The sequence below is a fragment of the Schistocerca serialis genome, chromosome 6, assembly GCF_023864345.2.
Source record: "Schistocerca serialis cubense isolate TAMUIC-IGC-003099 chromosome 6, iqSchSeri2.2, whole genome shotgun sequence".
NCBI lineage: Eukaryota > Metazoa > Arthropoda > Insecta > Orthoptera > Acrididae > Schistocerca > Schistocerca serialis.
The window spans coordinates 210,846,998-210,862,037 of NC_064643.1; the positions used below are offsets into that span (position 1 = coordinate 210,846,998).

The 15,040-nt window shown below is 42.8% G+C and overlaps 1 protein-coding gene across 1 annotated transcript in view; it reads right to left on the reverse strand.

The window, feature by feature from the left end:
* Positions 1–6,239, reverse strand: part of LOC126484757 (monocarboxylate transporter 9) — a 694,178-nt gene extending 687,939 nt beyond the window's left edge. Inside the window, exon 1 of the mRNA XM_050108351.1 lies at positions 6,046–6,239. Coding sequence (XP_049964308.1) covers positions 6,046–6,208 — 163 coding nt within the window. The 5' untranslated portion in view covers positions 6,209–6,239. The remainder of the gene's footprint in view (positions 1–6,045) is intronic.
* Between the last annotated feature and the right edge of the window lie 8,801 nt (positions 6,240–15,040).

The following is a 15,040-nucleotide window of genomic DNA, read 5'->3' on the forward strand; positions in this document are numbered from 1 at the left end:
AATTTCACAAAGTTATTTATAACAATTTTTCACTAAATTTAGTTATATTTACGTTAAAAACAAATTATGTAAAGTCAATTTAAATACCTCCGTTGTAGCAAGGTAACATTATATCTTTGCCTGCAATTTTAAGTCCTCTGATCTCTCTCGTTTAGAGGGAAGGGCGAGGAAAAAGTCAAACATATTTGTATAGTTGTAGCGAGTAGTTGAAATTTTGTATCTCACGTGAGCAGACGGAAAATATTACTATGCACGTCGACTGATTATTGTGAAGCAATTGTTTGAGTTTTTAAAAAGCATACAGGCTGAAATGAACGAATATTTATTATTCAGTACTTAAAGTCGCACATTGACTTCTGACGTTCCTGGAAAGTTTCAGATTTCTTTGTACAGTAAAAACTCGAGACACCAAGCATACACTGAATAAGACAATGAAGCCGGCATACATCCGGCCAATACCAGATTTATAATATTTATCAGAGTGTGAGACCTGAGTTTCTTCTGACGTATACAATTTTGAAACAACTTACGGGAATTGAGCCAGGTAATATTTACAGCGACCTCCGACATTTCAAATTTAAAACCTCGGTTCTGGAGTAATTCAGGAAAGATAACGGACGGACGGACAAACACACACACACACACACACACACACACACACACACACAGAACACTAGTGCCACCAAAGATGACCAAAGGCATAAGTATCGATAGCGAAAGTCTGCGAACTAGCAAGCGAGGTAACATTGACTCTGTCCCTCTGTTTTTTGACAAGGGAGAGAACAAGATTCCAAACAGAGTTTAAACAAAAACCTCCATCCCAGTTAACAAGGTTGCTCGCTAATTTAATCTCAATAGCCTCCTTAATAACACTGTCCCAATAGCTGGACGTGCATGCCAATATCTCGGTATTGTTATTTAACATAGGGTGACCAGTATCCAAACAATGTTCGGCAATAGCAGATCTACTTGGCTGCTGTAATCTTGTGTGCCATTTATGCTCAGTACATCGGTCCTCCGCGGTCCTGATAGTCTGACCAATATTTGCCACGCCACAGCTACAAGGAATGCGATATAAACCCGCCTTACGCAAACCAAGCTCATCCTTGACAGAACCGAAAAGCACTCTAATTTTAGGTGGAGGTCGGAAACACATTTCACATAGTATTTCCGTAAAATACGACCGATCTTTTTGGAAGTTCTTCCTACGTAAGGCAATAAGGCAGTAGACTTAGCTGTCGACTCAGTATTATCATCAGTCACCCGATGCACAGTTGGTCGATAGCGCAACGCACGTTCAATCTGTCTTTCACTATAACCATTTTGACGAAATGTAGCTTCAAGATGCGACAGCTCCGCTGGCAAAATCTCAGTGTCGGAAATGACGTGTGCCCTGTGTACCAACATAGGAAGTACCCATTCACGCTGAGACGGATGGTGACAACTATCAGCCTGGAAATACAAGTCAGCGCGAGTGTGTTTCCGGTAAACTGCATGTCCCAATGATCCATCAACCTTCCTCCTTACCATAACGTCAAGAACGGGAAGGCAACCGTCTTTTTCCACCTCCATGGTAAAAAAAAATGTTCGGGTGCATCGAGTTGAGATGTTCTAAATAGGCATTCAAATTCTCCCTGCCACGAGGCCAAACAACAAAAGTATCATCAACATATCTGAAGAAGCAGGCAGGTTTCAAAGGCGCCGACTCCAGTGCACGTTCCTCGAAGTCTTCCATAAACAAATCTGCAATCACAGGAGACAACGGACTACCCATCACAACACCATCTGTCTGCTAGTAATACTGGTCATTGAATAAAAAGCAAGTGGAAGTCAACACATGCCGAAAGAGATTAGTTAAATCAACACCAAACCTGACCTCAATTAACCACAACGAATCAAACAGAGGAACACGAGTGAAGATAGAGACCACATCAAAATTTACTAAAATATCAGAGTCATTCAACCGCAGTCCCTCCAAACGACGTAAGAAGTCAGCTCAGTTCCTGATATGACGTTCACACCGACCAACTTTTAGACTTAACAGAGAAGCAAGATGCTTGGCTACACGATATGTCGGAACGCCGATTTTTAGTAAGTTTTGATGTGGTCTCTCTCTTCACTCGTGTTCTTCTGTCCGATTCGTTGCAGTTAATTGAGGTTAGGTTTGAGGTTGGATTATCTAATCCCTTTCGGCATGTGTTGACTTCCACTTACTTTTTATTACGAGCAGACAGATGGAGTTACGAGGGGTAGTCCGTTGTCTCCTGTGATTGAAAATTTGTTTATGGAAGACTTCGAGAAACGTTCACTGGAGTCGGCGCCTTTGAAACCCGCCTGCTTCTTCAGATATGTTGATGATACTTTTGTTGTTTGGCCTCATGGTAGGGAGAATTTGAATGCCTTTCTAGAACATCTGAACTCGATGCACCCGAACATTCGTTTTACGGCGGATGTTATGGTAAGGAGGAATGTTAATGAATCATTGGGACATGCAGTTCACAGGAAACGTACTCACACTGACTTGTACTTACAGGCTGATAGTTGTCACCATCCGGCTCAGCGTGAAGGGGTACTTCGTACCTTAGTACACAGACACATGTCATTTCGCACACTGTGATTTTTGCCAGCTGAGCTGTCCCATCTTGAAGCTACATTTCGTCAAAATGGTTATAGTGAAATACAGATTGAACGTTCGTTGCTCTGTCTAACTGTGCATCGGGTGACTATCGATAATAATGAGTCGACACCTAAGTCTACTGCCTTTTTGCCTTACGTAGGAAGCACTTCCAAAAAGATCGGTCGTATTTTACGGAAATACTATGTGAAATGTGTTTTCCGACCTCCACCTAAAATTAGAGTGCTTTTCGGTTCTGTCAAGGATGAGCTTGGTTTGCGTAAGGCGTGTATATATCGCATTCCTTGTAGCTGTGGCATGGCAAATATTGGTCAGACTATCAGGACCGTGGAGGACCGATGTACTGAGCATAAACGGCACACAAGATTACAGCAGCTAAGTAGATCTGCTATTGCCGAACATTGTTTGGATACTGGTCACCCTATGTTAAATAACAATACCGAGATATTGGCATGCGCATCCAGCAATTCGGACAGTGTTATTAAGGAGGCTGTTGAGATTAAATTATCCAGAAACCTTGTAATCAGGGGTAGAGGTTTTTGTTTAAACTCTGTTTGGAATCCTGCTCTTTCCCTTGTCAAAAAACAGAGGGACAGAGTCAATGTTACCTCGCTTGCTAATTCGTAGTCTTTCGCTATCGACCTCTGACTGGTCATCTTTGGTGGCACTAGTGTTCAATGTGTGTGTGATATCTTTCCTGAATTACTCTGAGAACCGAGGTTTTAAATTTGCCTGTACATCACCTGTCCGTTACTGTTTGTGCCTTGAAAATGGCGGGTCTACTCACGCCGAAATATCGGCTGTCGATGTAAATATTAGCTGGCTGAATTACCGTAAATTGTTTGAAAATTTATCAAAGTGAGTTTACGAAAAATGTCGAATATCTGTAAATTTTATATATTATTGGAAATACATCTCTTTTGAATGATCATCTCACAAAGTGAATTCATGTAAAAGATATACGCTCTTCTGAAACTAAAAGTTTGTAGTTCTACGCACAAGTTAAAATTTATCCCCATGTTTCTATCCTCATTCATTTAGATTGATATAGGCTTGTGAAATCGGTTGACTCTGTATATAAATTCGCAACCACTAATCATCATGCAATCACACTGAAGAACACTGCCTGCAGCTAGAGCCGAAACTTTGGTAGTTCTATCGTATCACGATGCGGTTACACGCCCAGAAGAATCTTATTCAAATAACAGAATGTCAATACGCAGCAAAAGGCTGAAGTGAAGGAAGAGCCGTCCACACAGTGCGGCTACTTCGCATTTTCCCGCCTAAAGAGGTGATCTGGTTAAAAGCTGACGATTGGCTAACGTACTTTATCGTCCCATTGGCTACCTCCAGCTTGGCACCGGTACGCATTGCCAACTTCTATATAACGCACAAGCGCGGCGCGAGAACGACCCTTAGTAAAGTTTTGCCCACAGCTACTGCTTCGAACAACACACACCGTTTCTTTGCAGACAGTGTCCATGCCACAGGGCAGCACGAGCACGGCAAACTGCACATGAACACTGCGTCGTTCTGGTTACTAGAGCACACTGTCAAGTAATGCCATGAGAAATCGTTGATTAGTACAACACACGGTGAATGACTTTGGCCATGGAACTGTACCTCCACAACCAGTTCAGCGTGGACCAAACTGTAAAATAATAGGGGTAATGCGAGAACTTTTTCCCTCAGCTTAAGTTTTATAGTTCTTAGGCATACGTGCTGTAAAACAGAAGGAGTTCCCGTGACGGCGGTGGTCAGTATTGCCAAAGGCTGGTGAACTGTCACAACCATTAGATTCTGTCATCATACTGATGATGTTTTCACAGATTGGACTGGATTGTCGTGAAGGTAGATTGTTAACTTGTATTACATTTACATTTGATTTATACGAAGGTTCATAGGTTCATTCATACGAAGGTTCATAGGCCTAACGGATCAGTGATAATTACATACCGTTTATTTTTAGGCCTTATTCCTTACTGTTGAAGTAGGTGGCGTTTTAGAGAATTACCATAACCATTCATAATGCCTCGCGGAGTAGCCGGGCGGTCTAAGGCGCCTTGGCACGGTTCGCGCGGCTCCCCCCGTCGGAGGTTCCAATCCTCCCTCGGGCATGAGTGTGTGTGTTGTCCTTAGCGTAAGTTAGTTTGAGTTAGATTAAGTAGTGTGTAAGCCTAGGGACCGATGACCACAGCAGTTTGGTCCCACAGGAACTTACCACCAAATTTCTCTCTCTCTCTCCATTCATAATGATAGGACGCGGTGACTGACACATTTAGTCAGAATACGCGTGAGACAAACTAATGACATAATGAAGTCTCTTTACGTGAGTTGTGTCACGGTTGAAGTTTTCCTATCGTCTTTTGTGTTCCATACTTCTAGCGTGTACAGAATTGCTCGACAGTACGACAACGTAAACTTTACTACAGGAATGTGAGATACGACGCGCCTCCGAGACTGCAAAGGAGCCATATCGGTATTCAGCAGTTTTATAACAATTTCTGTCCTGAACGTCCGTAAAATCTAATACATACTGCCTGACACTCTAAGAATATATATTAAAAAAATCATGGCTCTTCTACTCCACTTGATTTTCGCCGCCGTTATCCAATTGGCTTTAAAACTTCGGTCAAATGTTACGTCTATGCGAAAACCATAATAACTTTGATCCAGATAACATAATTCAATGCCAAATTCCAGATAATTCTCACAAATTCATATTAGCACATTTATATATATATATTTCACGCATTATTCACGCAAAAAACAGTTGACTTGTTTCGGCAGGGCCAAATGGCAGCTTATGTAGAGAGAACGACAAAATACAAAACATAACGTTTGGTAACGGGGTCTTAATTCAGACGCGGCGAACGTAGGAAAAGTAATGAAGAAATGGTGACTGGAGACGTTTAATTGTTACGGAATATTTTAAACTAAATATTGCAGTCACAGGAAGCCCTAAAGAACTAAAGTGTCAGTTGGTAATTGGTTTGAACATTTTCTCTCCGCTTTTGCTGTATTTTACTTTTCCTATTTGCAAAATCAGATTTTTGCTAGGATGACGAGATTACTTCCTATTGAAGGTACGCGGAAATAGTTGCGTTTTGGTGAGAAACATTCAAACAAATCCATTTATCTACGATTGTTTATCGTCTTCGTGTATGAAAACTCCCCATTACACAGGAATATTTTAGCAAATGTCACCCGAATATCGTCAGAGCATTTTTTCCGCGACATATAAACATGGTACATTCCGTGATACACGTGTTGACACCGTCCGATGTTGATTTTATATCATTCTGGAAGAAGGGTTTTCCAATGTCGTCGTATAGCATCTTTTGGAATACTGACGAAGCACATGTTACGCCCACGCTAATGAGTATATTGCAGCGTATTGTTGTACTCACTGACGATGTGTATCATGAAAGAAGCGAAGACGACAACCCATCCCCAACCACCGTCTGGGGGCGGGACGGGCTCGGGAGGCAGGGCGACGTCTGCGGGGGCGGCGGCAGCTTCGGTCCCCGGAGACGGCATGCTGCGCTTCTTGGGGGCGGGAGCGTGCGTCATGTCGGGGTCGGCGTGTTGGGGGCGGAGGGCGTGCGCGACGCGTCGGAGTGTGTGTGGCAGCGCGCGGCCGACGGCTGACTGGCGAAGGCGTCGCGTACCGCCGTGCAGCACGGCCGGCATCGCGTGTCGCACGCGCATGCGCGCAGCGTCGCAGTCCTGCCAACAACGCAGGCGGGCCGCCGTGTTGGGTGTCACAACCGCGTGAGTTCGGCACGTGCGGCCGCGCTGCGCACGTGGTGTCGCCGCGGAGACGTTCAAACTCCGCCACAATGCACCAGGTCGTGGAACTCGTTCTGGGTGTTGGAGGGGAGGGGGGGGGGGGGGGGGGGGGAACGATTCTGCCATTAGGCTCCATCGTATAATGTCCTGAGCAGACGTTTCACCAGCATATCAGAGACTCACTCCGCAGGACGGTTACTGCAAGGTATTTTTTAATTGTTACGATCTGCAGTCATTTGTCGCCAGAAGTGGATCCCTACACATCCGTTACTGTTCGGTTACTTTATGGGAGATCAATCATTTAGAACAGTTCGTTGTTGTTGTTGTGGTCTTCAGTCCTGAGACTGGTTTGATGCAGCTCTCCATGCTACTCTATCCTGTGCAAGCTTCTTCATCTCCCAGTACGTACTACAGCCTACATCCTTCTGAATCTGCTTCGTGTATTCATCTCTTGGTCTTCCTCTAAGATTTTTACCCTCCACGCTGCCTCCAGAACCAAATTGGTGATCCCTTGATCCCTCAGAACATGTCCTACCAACCGATCCCTTCTTCTAGTCAAGTTGTGCCACAAACTCCTCTTCTCCCCAATTCTATTCAATAGCTCCTCATAAGTTATGTGATCTACCCATCTAATCTTCAACATTCTTCTGTAGCACCACATTTCGAAAGCTTCTATTCTCTTCTTGTCCAAACTATTTATCGTTCACGTTTTACTTCAATACAATGCTACACTCCATACAAATACTTTCAGAAACAACTTCCTGACACTTAAATCTAAACTCGATGTTAACAAATTTCTCTTCTTCAGAAACGCTTTCCTTGCCATTGCCAGTCTACATTTGATATCCTCTCTACTTCGACCATCATCAGTTATTTTGCTCCCCAAATAGCAGACCTCCTTTACTACTTTAAGTGTCTCATTTCCTAATCTAATTCCCTCAGCATCACCCGACTTAATTCGACTACATTCCATTATCTTTGTTTTGCTTTTGTTGATGTTCATCTTATATCCGCCTTTGAAGACACTGTCCATTCCATTCAACTGCTCTTCCAAGTCCTTTGCTGTCTCTGACAGAATTACAATGTCATCGGCGAACCTCAAAGTTTTTATTCGTTCTCCATGGATTTTAATATCTACTTCGAATTTTTCTTTTGTTTCCTTTACTGCTTGCTCAATATACAGATTGAATAACATCGCGGAGAGGCTACAACCCTGTCTCACTCCCTTCCCAACTACTGCTTCCCTTTCATGTCCCTCGACTCTTATAACTGCTATCTGGTTTCTGTACAAAATGTAAATAGCCTTTCGCTCCCTGTATTTTACCCCAGCCACGTTCAGAATTTAAAAGACAGTATTCCAGTCAACATTGTCAAAAGCTTTTTCTAAATCTACAAATGCTAGAAATGTAGGTTTGCCTTTTCTTAATCTATCTTCTAAGATATGTCGTAGGGTTAGTATTGCCTCACGTGTTCCAACATTTCTACGGAATCCAAACTGATCTTCCCCGAGGCTGGTTTCTACCAGTTTTTCCATTCGTCTGTAAAGATTTCGCGTTAGTATTTTGCAGCAGTGACTTATTAAACTGATAGTTCGGTAATTTTCACATCTGTCGACACCTACTTTCTTTGGGATTGGAATTATTATATTCTTCTTGAAGTCCGAGGGTATTTCGCCTGTCTCATACATCTTGCTCACCAGGTGGTAGAATAGTAACCGTAAAATACCTGTGGCCGTTCGCACAAGGAGCGACTGAAAACGGACGCAACGGGCAGGCGATGTACATCGGCAACTGGTTGCCGACTAGGTGGCAGCGCATTTCCGCACACAGGATGGCCCAGAAATGAGAAACTGCATTTGCTGGTGCGAACGTGGGCCAGAGGGAGTATTGTTTGTCGAAGCCGAGCGTGTTTCGATCACACTTGGCATGTCGAGTACAGTTTCAAGCTCGGAGGAGGATGTGGTTCTCTGTTATTATCAGTATATTATTATTATTATTATTAGTAGTAGTAGTAGTAGTACACAAGAATAAGAAAAAGAAGAAAATTCTGTATTCATCTATACAATGAAGAGACATAAACTCAAGGCTGTACGTAGCGGCTTAGACAGATTCGAAATCCATAGCTTTTTATAGACCCTCTAAACAGTTCTACAGTGATTTGGCGCAACTGATTTCTTCCGCCACAACAGATCGTTACATTTATTTTAAAAATCCCAATATCTTTAAATTTCTATGTACAGAAATGTGATGGTGGTTTGCGCTCTTTAAATCTTTTGTATGTGAACAGCGTCGTATTTAGATTCGAGGCATTTCACTGTTCTTTCCCACTAGACACGTAATTTTAAAGATCGACAAAGGCCACTAGCCCCACAAAATTACTTACAGTTTTTTGTACATTTGCTTCCATTGACGTGCCGATAATTTTATTTTAAGGAATTGATATACGGTGCACCACTCATTTCATACGAATTTCTTTTCGCTCTTCAAATCCCACTTTTTCTGTCAGATCTCACCTGTAACTTACAGAGCGAAGCTAATATTCACAACCTGCTCGTTCATCTTCACATTAATGCAATACAACAACCTGTGTTTAAGGACACGAAGCAAGTCGGATCGCTTGACAATGCTGGTTCCTAGTTGCTGGCAACTGGTTGGCAACTCGTTCCAAATGATTCACTGGTGAGTCATTCTACTGTCGCACCGTCTGCGGAGCCCTCCTTGCTTAACTGTTACCAACTCACGTCGGCAACGAGTTGTTCTTGAGTCAAAAATGGATTAAATGGCTCTAAGCACGATGGGAACATGTGAGATCATCAGTCCCCTAGACTTAGAACTACGTAAACCTAACTAACCTAAGGACATCACATACATCCATGCCCGAGGCAGGATTCGAACCTGCGACCGTATCAACCGCGTGGTTCCGGACTGAAGCGCCTAGAACCGTTCGGCCAAAGCGGCCGGCGTTTTTGAGTCGCTTCGTATGCGGAGCACCTATGAGTAACCGTATGGAGCGATCTAAAGTGGAATGTGTTGTAGGAAAAGCAGGTATCGGGCTAAGGTTCATTACAGGCGTTTCTTTCTTTTTTTTTTTTTTTTTTAAAAAAAGTTTTCTGACTGGTTTCAAGCTGCTCTCCGTGCCGCCATGAATTACTCGATGTCCTCGATTGTTTGCTGCATATATTCCAATCTCTGTCTTCCATTGCAGTTTTTGCTCTCGACGGTTCCCTCTAGTAACATGCAAGTCATTCCCAGATGTCTTAACAGATGTCCTGTCATCCTGTCCCCTCCTACTTGCCTGTGTTTTCCAGATGTTCCTTTCCTCGCCTATTCTGTAGAGAACCTCCTTATTCCTTACCTTACCAGTCCACCTAATTTTTAACATCCTTCTGTAGCACCACGTCTCAAATGGTTCGATCTCTACAATGATGTGCTCCAAACGTACATTCTCGTAAATTTCTTACTCAGTGTAAGATCTACATTTGGTGCTAGTACACTTCTCTTGATCAGGAATGCCCTTTTTAGCAGTGCTAGTCTGCTTTTTATGCCCTCCTTGCTCCGTCCGTCATGGATTACTTTGCTACATAGGTAGCAGAATTCCTAACTTCATCTACTTTGTTACCACAATTCTGACTGCAAGTTTCTCGTTGTTCTCATTCATGCTACTTCTCACTTCTTCCGTCTTTCTTCGATTTTCTCTCTCAGTTCAAATTCTGTACTCACTAGGCTGTTCATTCCATTCAGAACATTCGATAATTCTTCTTCACTTCCACTGAGGACACCAATGACATATGCAAATTTTACATCATTGGTATCCTTTAGCCTTGAATTTTTTTCCATTCTTGAAAAAAGAATTTATTTCCATCATTGCTTCTTCTATCTATACAGGATGGTCCATTGATAGTGACCGAGCCAAATATCTCACGAAATAAGCGTCAAATGAAAAAACTACAAAGAACGAAACTCGTCTAGCTTGAAGGGGGAAACCAGATGGCGCTATGGTTGGCCGCTAGATGGCGCTGCCATACGTCAAACGGATATCAACTGCGTTTTTTAGAATAGGAACCCCCATTTTTGTTACATATTAGTGTAGCACGTAAAGAAATATGAATGTTTTAGTTGGACCACTTTTTTCGCTTTGTGGTAGATGGCGCTGTAATAGTCACAAACGTATAACTACGTGGTATCACGTAACATTCCATAAGTGCGGACGGTATTTGCTTCGTGATACATTATCTGTGTTAAAATGGACCGTTTACCAATTGCGGAAAAGGTCGATATCGTGTTGATGTATGGCTGTTGTGATCAAAATGCCCAACGGGCGTGTGCTATGTATGCTGCTCGGTATCCTGGACGACAGCGTCCAAGTGTCCGGACCGTTCGCCAGATAGTTATGTTATTTAAGGAAACAGGAAGCCTTCAGTAACATGTTAATTGTCAACCACGACCTGCAACAAATGCTGATGCCCAAACAGATGTTTTAGCTGCTGTCGCGGCTAATCCGCGCATCGATAGCAGACAAATTGCGCGAGAATCGAGAATCTCAAAAACGTCGGTGTTGAGAATGCTACATCAACATCCATTGCACCCGTGCCATATTTCTATGCGCCAGGAATTGCATTCCGACGACTCTGAACGTCGTGTACAGTTCTGCCACTGGGCACAAGAGAAATTACGGGACGATGAGAGTTTTTTTGCACGCATTCTATTTAGCGACGAAGCATCATTCACCAACAGCGGTAATGTAAACCAGCATAATATGCACTATTGGGCAGTGGAAAATCCACGATGGCTGCGACAAGTGGAACATCAGCGACCTTGGCGGGTTAATGTATGGTGCGGCATTATGGGAGGAAAGATAATTGCCCCCCCCTCCGCCTATTTTATCGATGGCAATCTAAATGGTGCAATGTATGCTGATTTCCTTCGTAATGTCCTACCGATGTTACTATAAGATGTTTCACTGCATGACAGAATGGCGATGAACTTCCAACATGGTGGATGTTCGGCATATAGCTCGCGTGCGGTTGAAGCGGTACTGAATAGCATATTTCATGACAAGTGGATTGGCCGTCGAAGCACCACACCATGGCCCGCACGTTCACCGGATCTGACGTCCCCGGATTTCTTTCTGTGGAGAAAGTTGAAGGATATTTGCCATCGTGATCCACCGACAACGCCTGACAACATGCGTCAGCGCATTGTCAATGCATGTGCGAACATTACGGAAGGCGAACTACTCGCTGTTGAGAGGAATGTCGTTACACGTATTGCCAAACGCATTAAGGTTGACGGACATCATTTTGAGCATTCATTGCATTAATGTGGTATTTACAGAATGTTCAAATGTGCGTGAAATCTTATGGGACTTAACTATTAAGGTCATCAGTCCCTAAGCTCACACACTACTTTACCTAAATGATCCTAAGGACAAACACTCACACCCATGCCCGAGGGAGGACTCGCCGGGACCAGCCACACAGTCAATGACTGCAGCGCCTGAGACCAGTATTTACAGGTAATCACTCTGTAGCAGCATCCGTTCTCAGAAATAAGTTCACAAAGGTACATGTATCACACTGGAACAACCGAAATAAAAATTTCAAACGTACCTACGTTCTGTATTTTAATTTAAAAAACCTACCTGTTACCAAGTGTTCGTCTAAAATTGTGAGCCATATGCTTGTGACTATTACAGTGCCATCTCTCACAAAGCGAAAAAAGTGGTAAACTAAAACATTCATATTTCTTTACGTACTACACGAGTATATAATAAAAATGGGGGTTCCTATTAAAAAAGACGCAGATGATATCCGTTTGACCTATGGCAGCGCCATCTAGTTTCCCCCTTCAAGCTAGACAAGTTTCGTTCCTTGTAGTTTTTTCGTTTGACGCTTATTTCGTGAGATATTTGGCCCGGTCAGGATCAATGAACCACCCTGTAGATTGAACACTAGGGGGAAAGACAACATCTCGTTCTCGGTTTTCCTCTCTTATTATTCCCTCTTGGTTCTTGTACATATTGTATATTACCCGTCTTTCCCTTTAGTTTACCCCTATTTTCTCAGAATTTCCAACACCTCCCATCTTTTTAAATTATCGAACGCTTTCTCCAGGTCGACAAATCCTAAGAACTTGTCTTGATTTTTCTTTAGTCTTGCTTGCATTATCAACCGCAACGTCAGAATTGCCTCTCTGGAGGCTTTAGCTTTCGTAAAGCTAAACTGATAGACATCTAACAATCCTCGGCTTTATTTTCGATTCTTCCGTGTATTATTCTTGTCAGCAGCTTGGGTGCATGAGCTGTTAAGCTGGTAGTGTGATAATTCTTGCACTTGTCGGCTCTTGTAATCTTCGGAATTTTGTGTATGATGTTTTTCTGAACTCTGACGGTATATCGCCTTCTCATACATTCTATACACCAACGTGAATAGTGGTTTTGTTGCCACTTCCCCCAATGATTTTAGAAATTCTGATGGAATGTTACCTATCCCTTCTGCCTTATTTGATCTTAAGTCTTCCAAAGCTTTTTTAAATTCCGACTCTAATACTGGTTCCCCTATCTCTTCCCTGTCGACTACTGTCTCTCATACTTTCACGTCAACAGACAAGTCGTCCCCTCATAGAGACCTTCAGTGTACTCCTTCCACTTACCCTCTATCTCCTTTGCATTTAATAGTTAAATTCCCATTGCACTCTTAATGTTACCGCCCTTGCTTGTAATTTCACTGAAGATAATTTTGACTTTTCTATACGCTGAGTCAGTCCTTCCGATATTTCTTTTTCGAATTCTTCACGATTTTCATGCAATCGTTTCGCATTAGCTTTCCTACACTTTCTAGTTACTTCATTCCTATGTGACATTATTTCTGTATTCCTGAATTTCCCTGAATATTTTTGTACTTGCCTCTTTCGTCGATCAAATGAAGCATTTCTTCTGTTGGCCATGGTTTCTTCGCAGTTACCTTCCTTACGCCCATGTTCTTCATTCCAGCTTCAGTGATTACCCTTTTTAAAGGTACTGATCTGTTCTTTCTTTTGATCTCTTCCTTATTGCTGTATCTATAGCCGCAGAGACTTTCAAGTGTATCTCTTCATTCCTTGGTATTTCCATAGCCTATTTCTTTATGCATTGATTCTTCTTCATAAGTCTCTTAAACTTCAGCCCTACTGCTCATCATGACCAAATTGTGATCTGAGTCTATATATGCTCCTGGATACGCCTTACAATAAAATATCTGGTTTCGGAATCTCTGCACGGTGTAATCTAACTAAAATCTTCCCGTGTCTACCGGCCTTTTCCAAGTATAGCTCCTTCTCTTCTGATTCTTGAACAGAGAATTCGCTATTACTAGCTGAAATTTATTGTAGGACTTCTCTAGTCTTTCTCCTCTCTCATTCCTATTACCAAGCCCACATGCTCCCGTAACCGTTTCTTCTACTCCTTCGCCTACAACTGCATTCCAGTCCCCATGATTATTGTACTTTCATCCCCCTTTATGTAATGAACTACCCGTTCAGTACCCTCATACACTTTATATCTTCATCTTCTGCTTGGGACGTCGGTATGTAGGACTATAACTGAACTGTTGTTGTCTGTGTTGTTTGGCTGTCAGTTCTGACGAGAACAACCCTGTCACTGAACTGTTAAAAGTAACACACTCTCTGCCACACCTTCCTATTCATAACGAATCTTATCCCCGTTATACCATTTTCTGCTCCTGCTGATATTACCCTATACTCGTCTGAGCACAAATCCTTTTCTTTCCATTTCACTTCACTTACCATCGCTATATCTAAATTGAGACTTAGCATTTTTCTTTTCAGATTTTCTAGCTCCTCTACTACTTTCAAACTTCTGAAACTCCACGTACCGACTCGTAGAACGTTTTCTTTTCATTGGTTATTGAATCTTTTTCTCATGGTCACCTTCTCCTTGGCAGTCCCCTCCCATAGATCCGAAAGGGAGACTATTCCAGAATATTTTGCCATCTGAGAGATCATGATGATACTTTGCAGTTACTGGTCACACGTCTATTATGTGTCTCTAATGCGGTGGTTTCCATTTCCTTCTGTATCTTCGTGCCGATGATCATTGCTGATTCTTCCACCTTTAGGGGCAGTTTCCCCAAAAGAGTGCCATGAACCTCTGTCCGCTCCACCGCCTTCTTTAACAAGGCCGTATGGCAGAATAAGGATGACTTATGCCGGAATTCTTTGGCCGCCAGTGCTGATTATTAACCAAAATTTAATCGGTGGCAGGTTCAAGCCCGGGAATAATGACGTTTTGATTGCTAATCTAGGATGCTGCCCCCTTTTTCTCCTTCATTTTGTTCGGAATTGTTCTCAGCGTTTGGTCCGGTCGTACGTCGTATGACACTCTTTCAAGTTCATCTTTCAGTGCTTCATTCAGCTTATTATTACAGAGGCCGAGCAGCCCTCTGACTGAACACTCTGGGCTATCATACCGGCTACTCGTAGCCGACGGTTGCACTTACAAGGGCATTAAGCAAATATAAAATGTCTGCGAGAAACACTCGTTCAACTGACTCTTGATTACTGCTCGTCAGTCTGCGACCCTCATCAAGCTGGATTAGGAGATGGTCGGATAGTATCT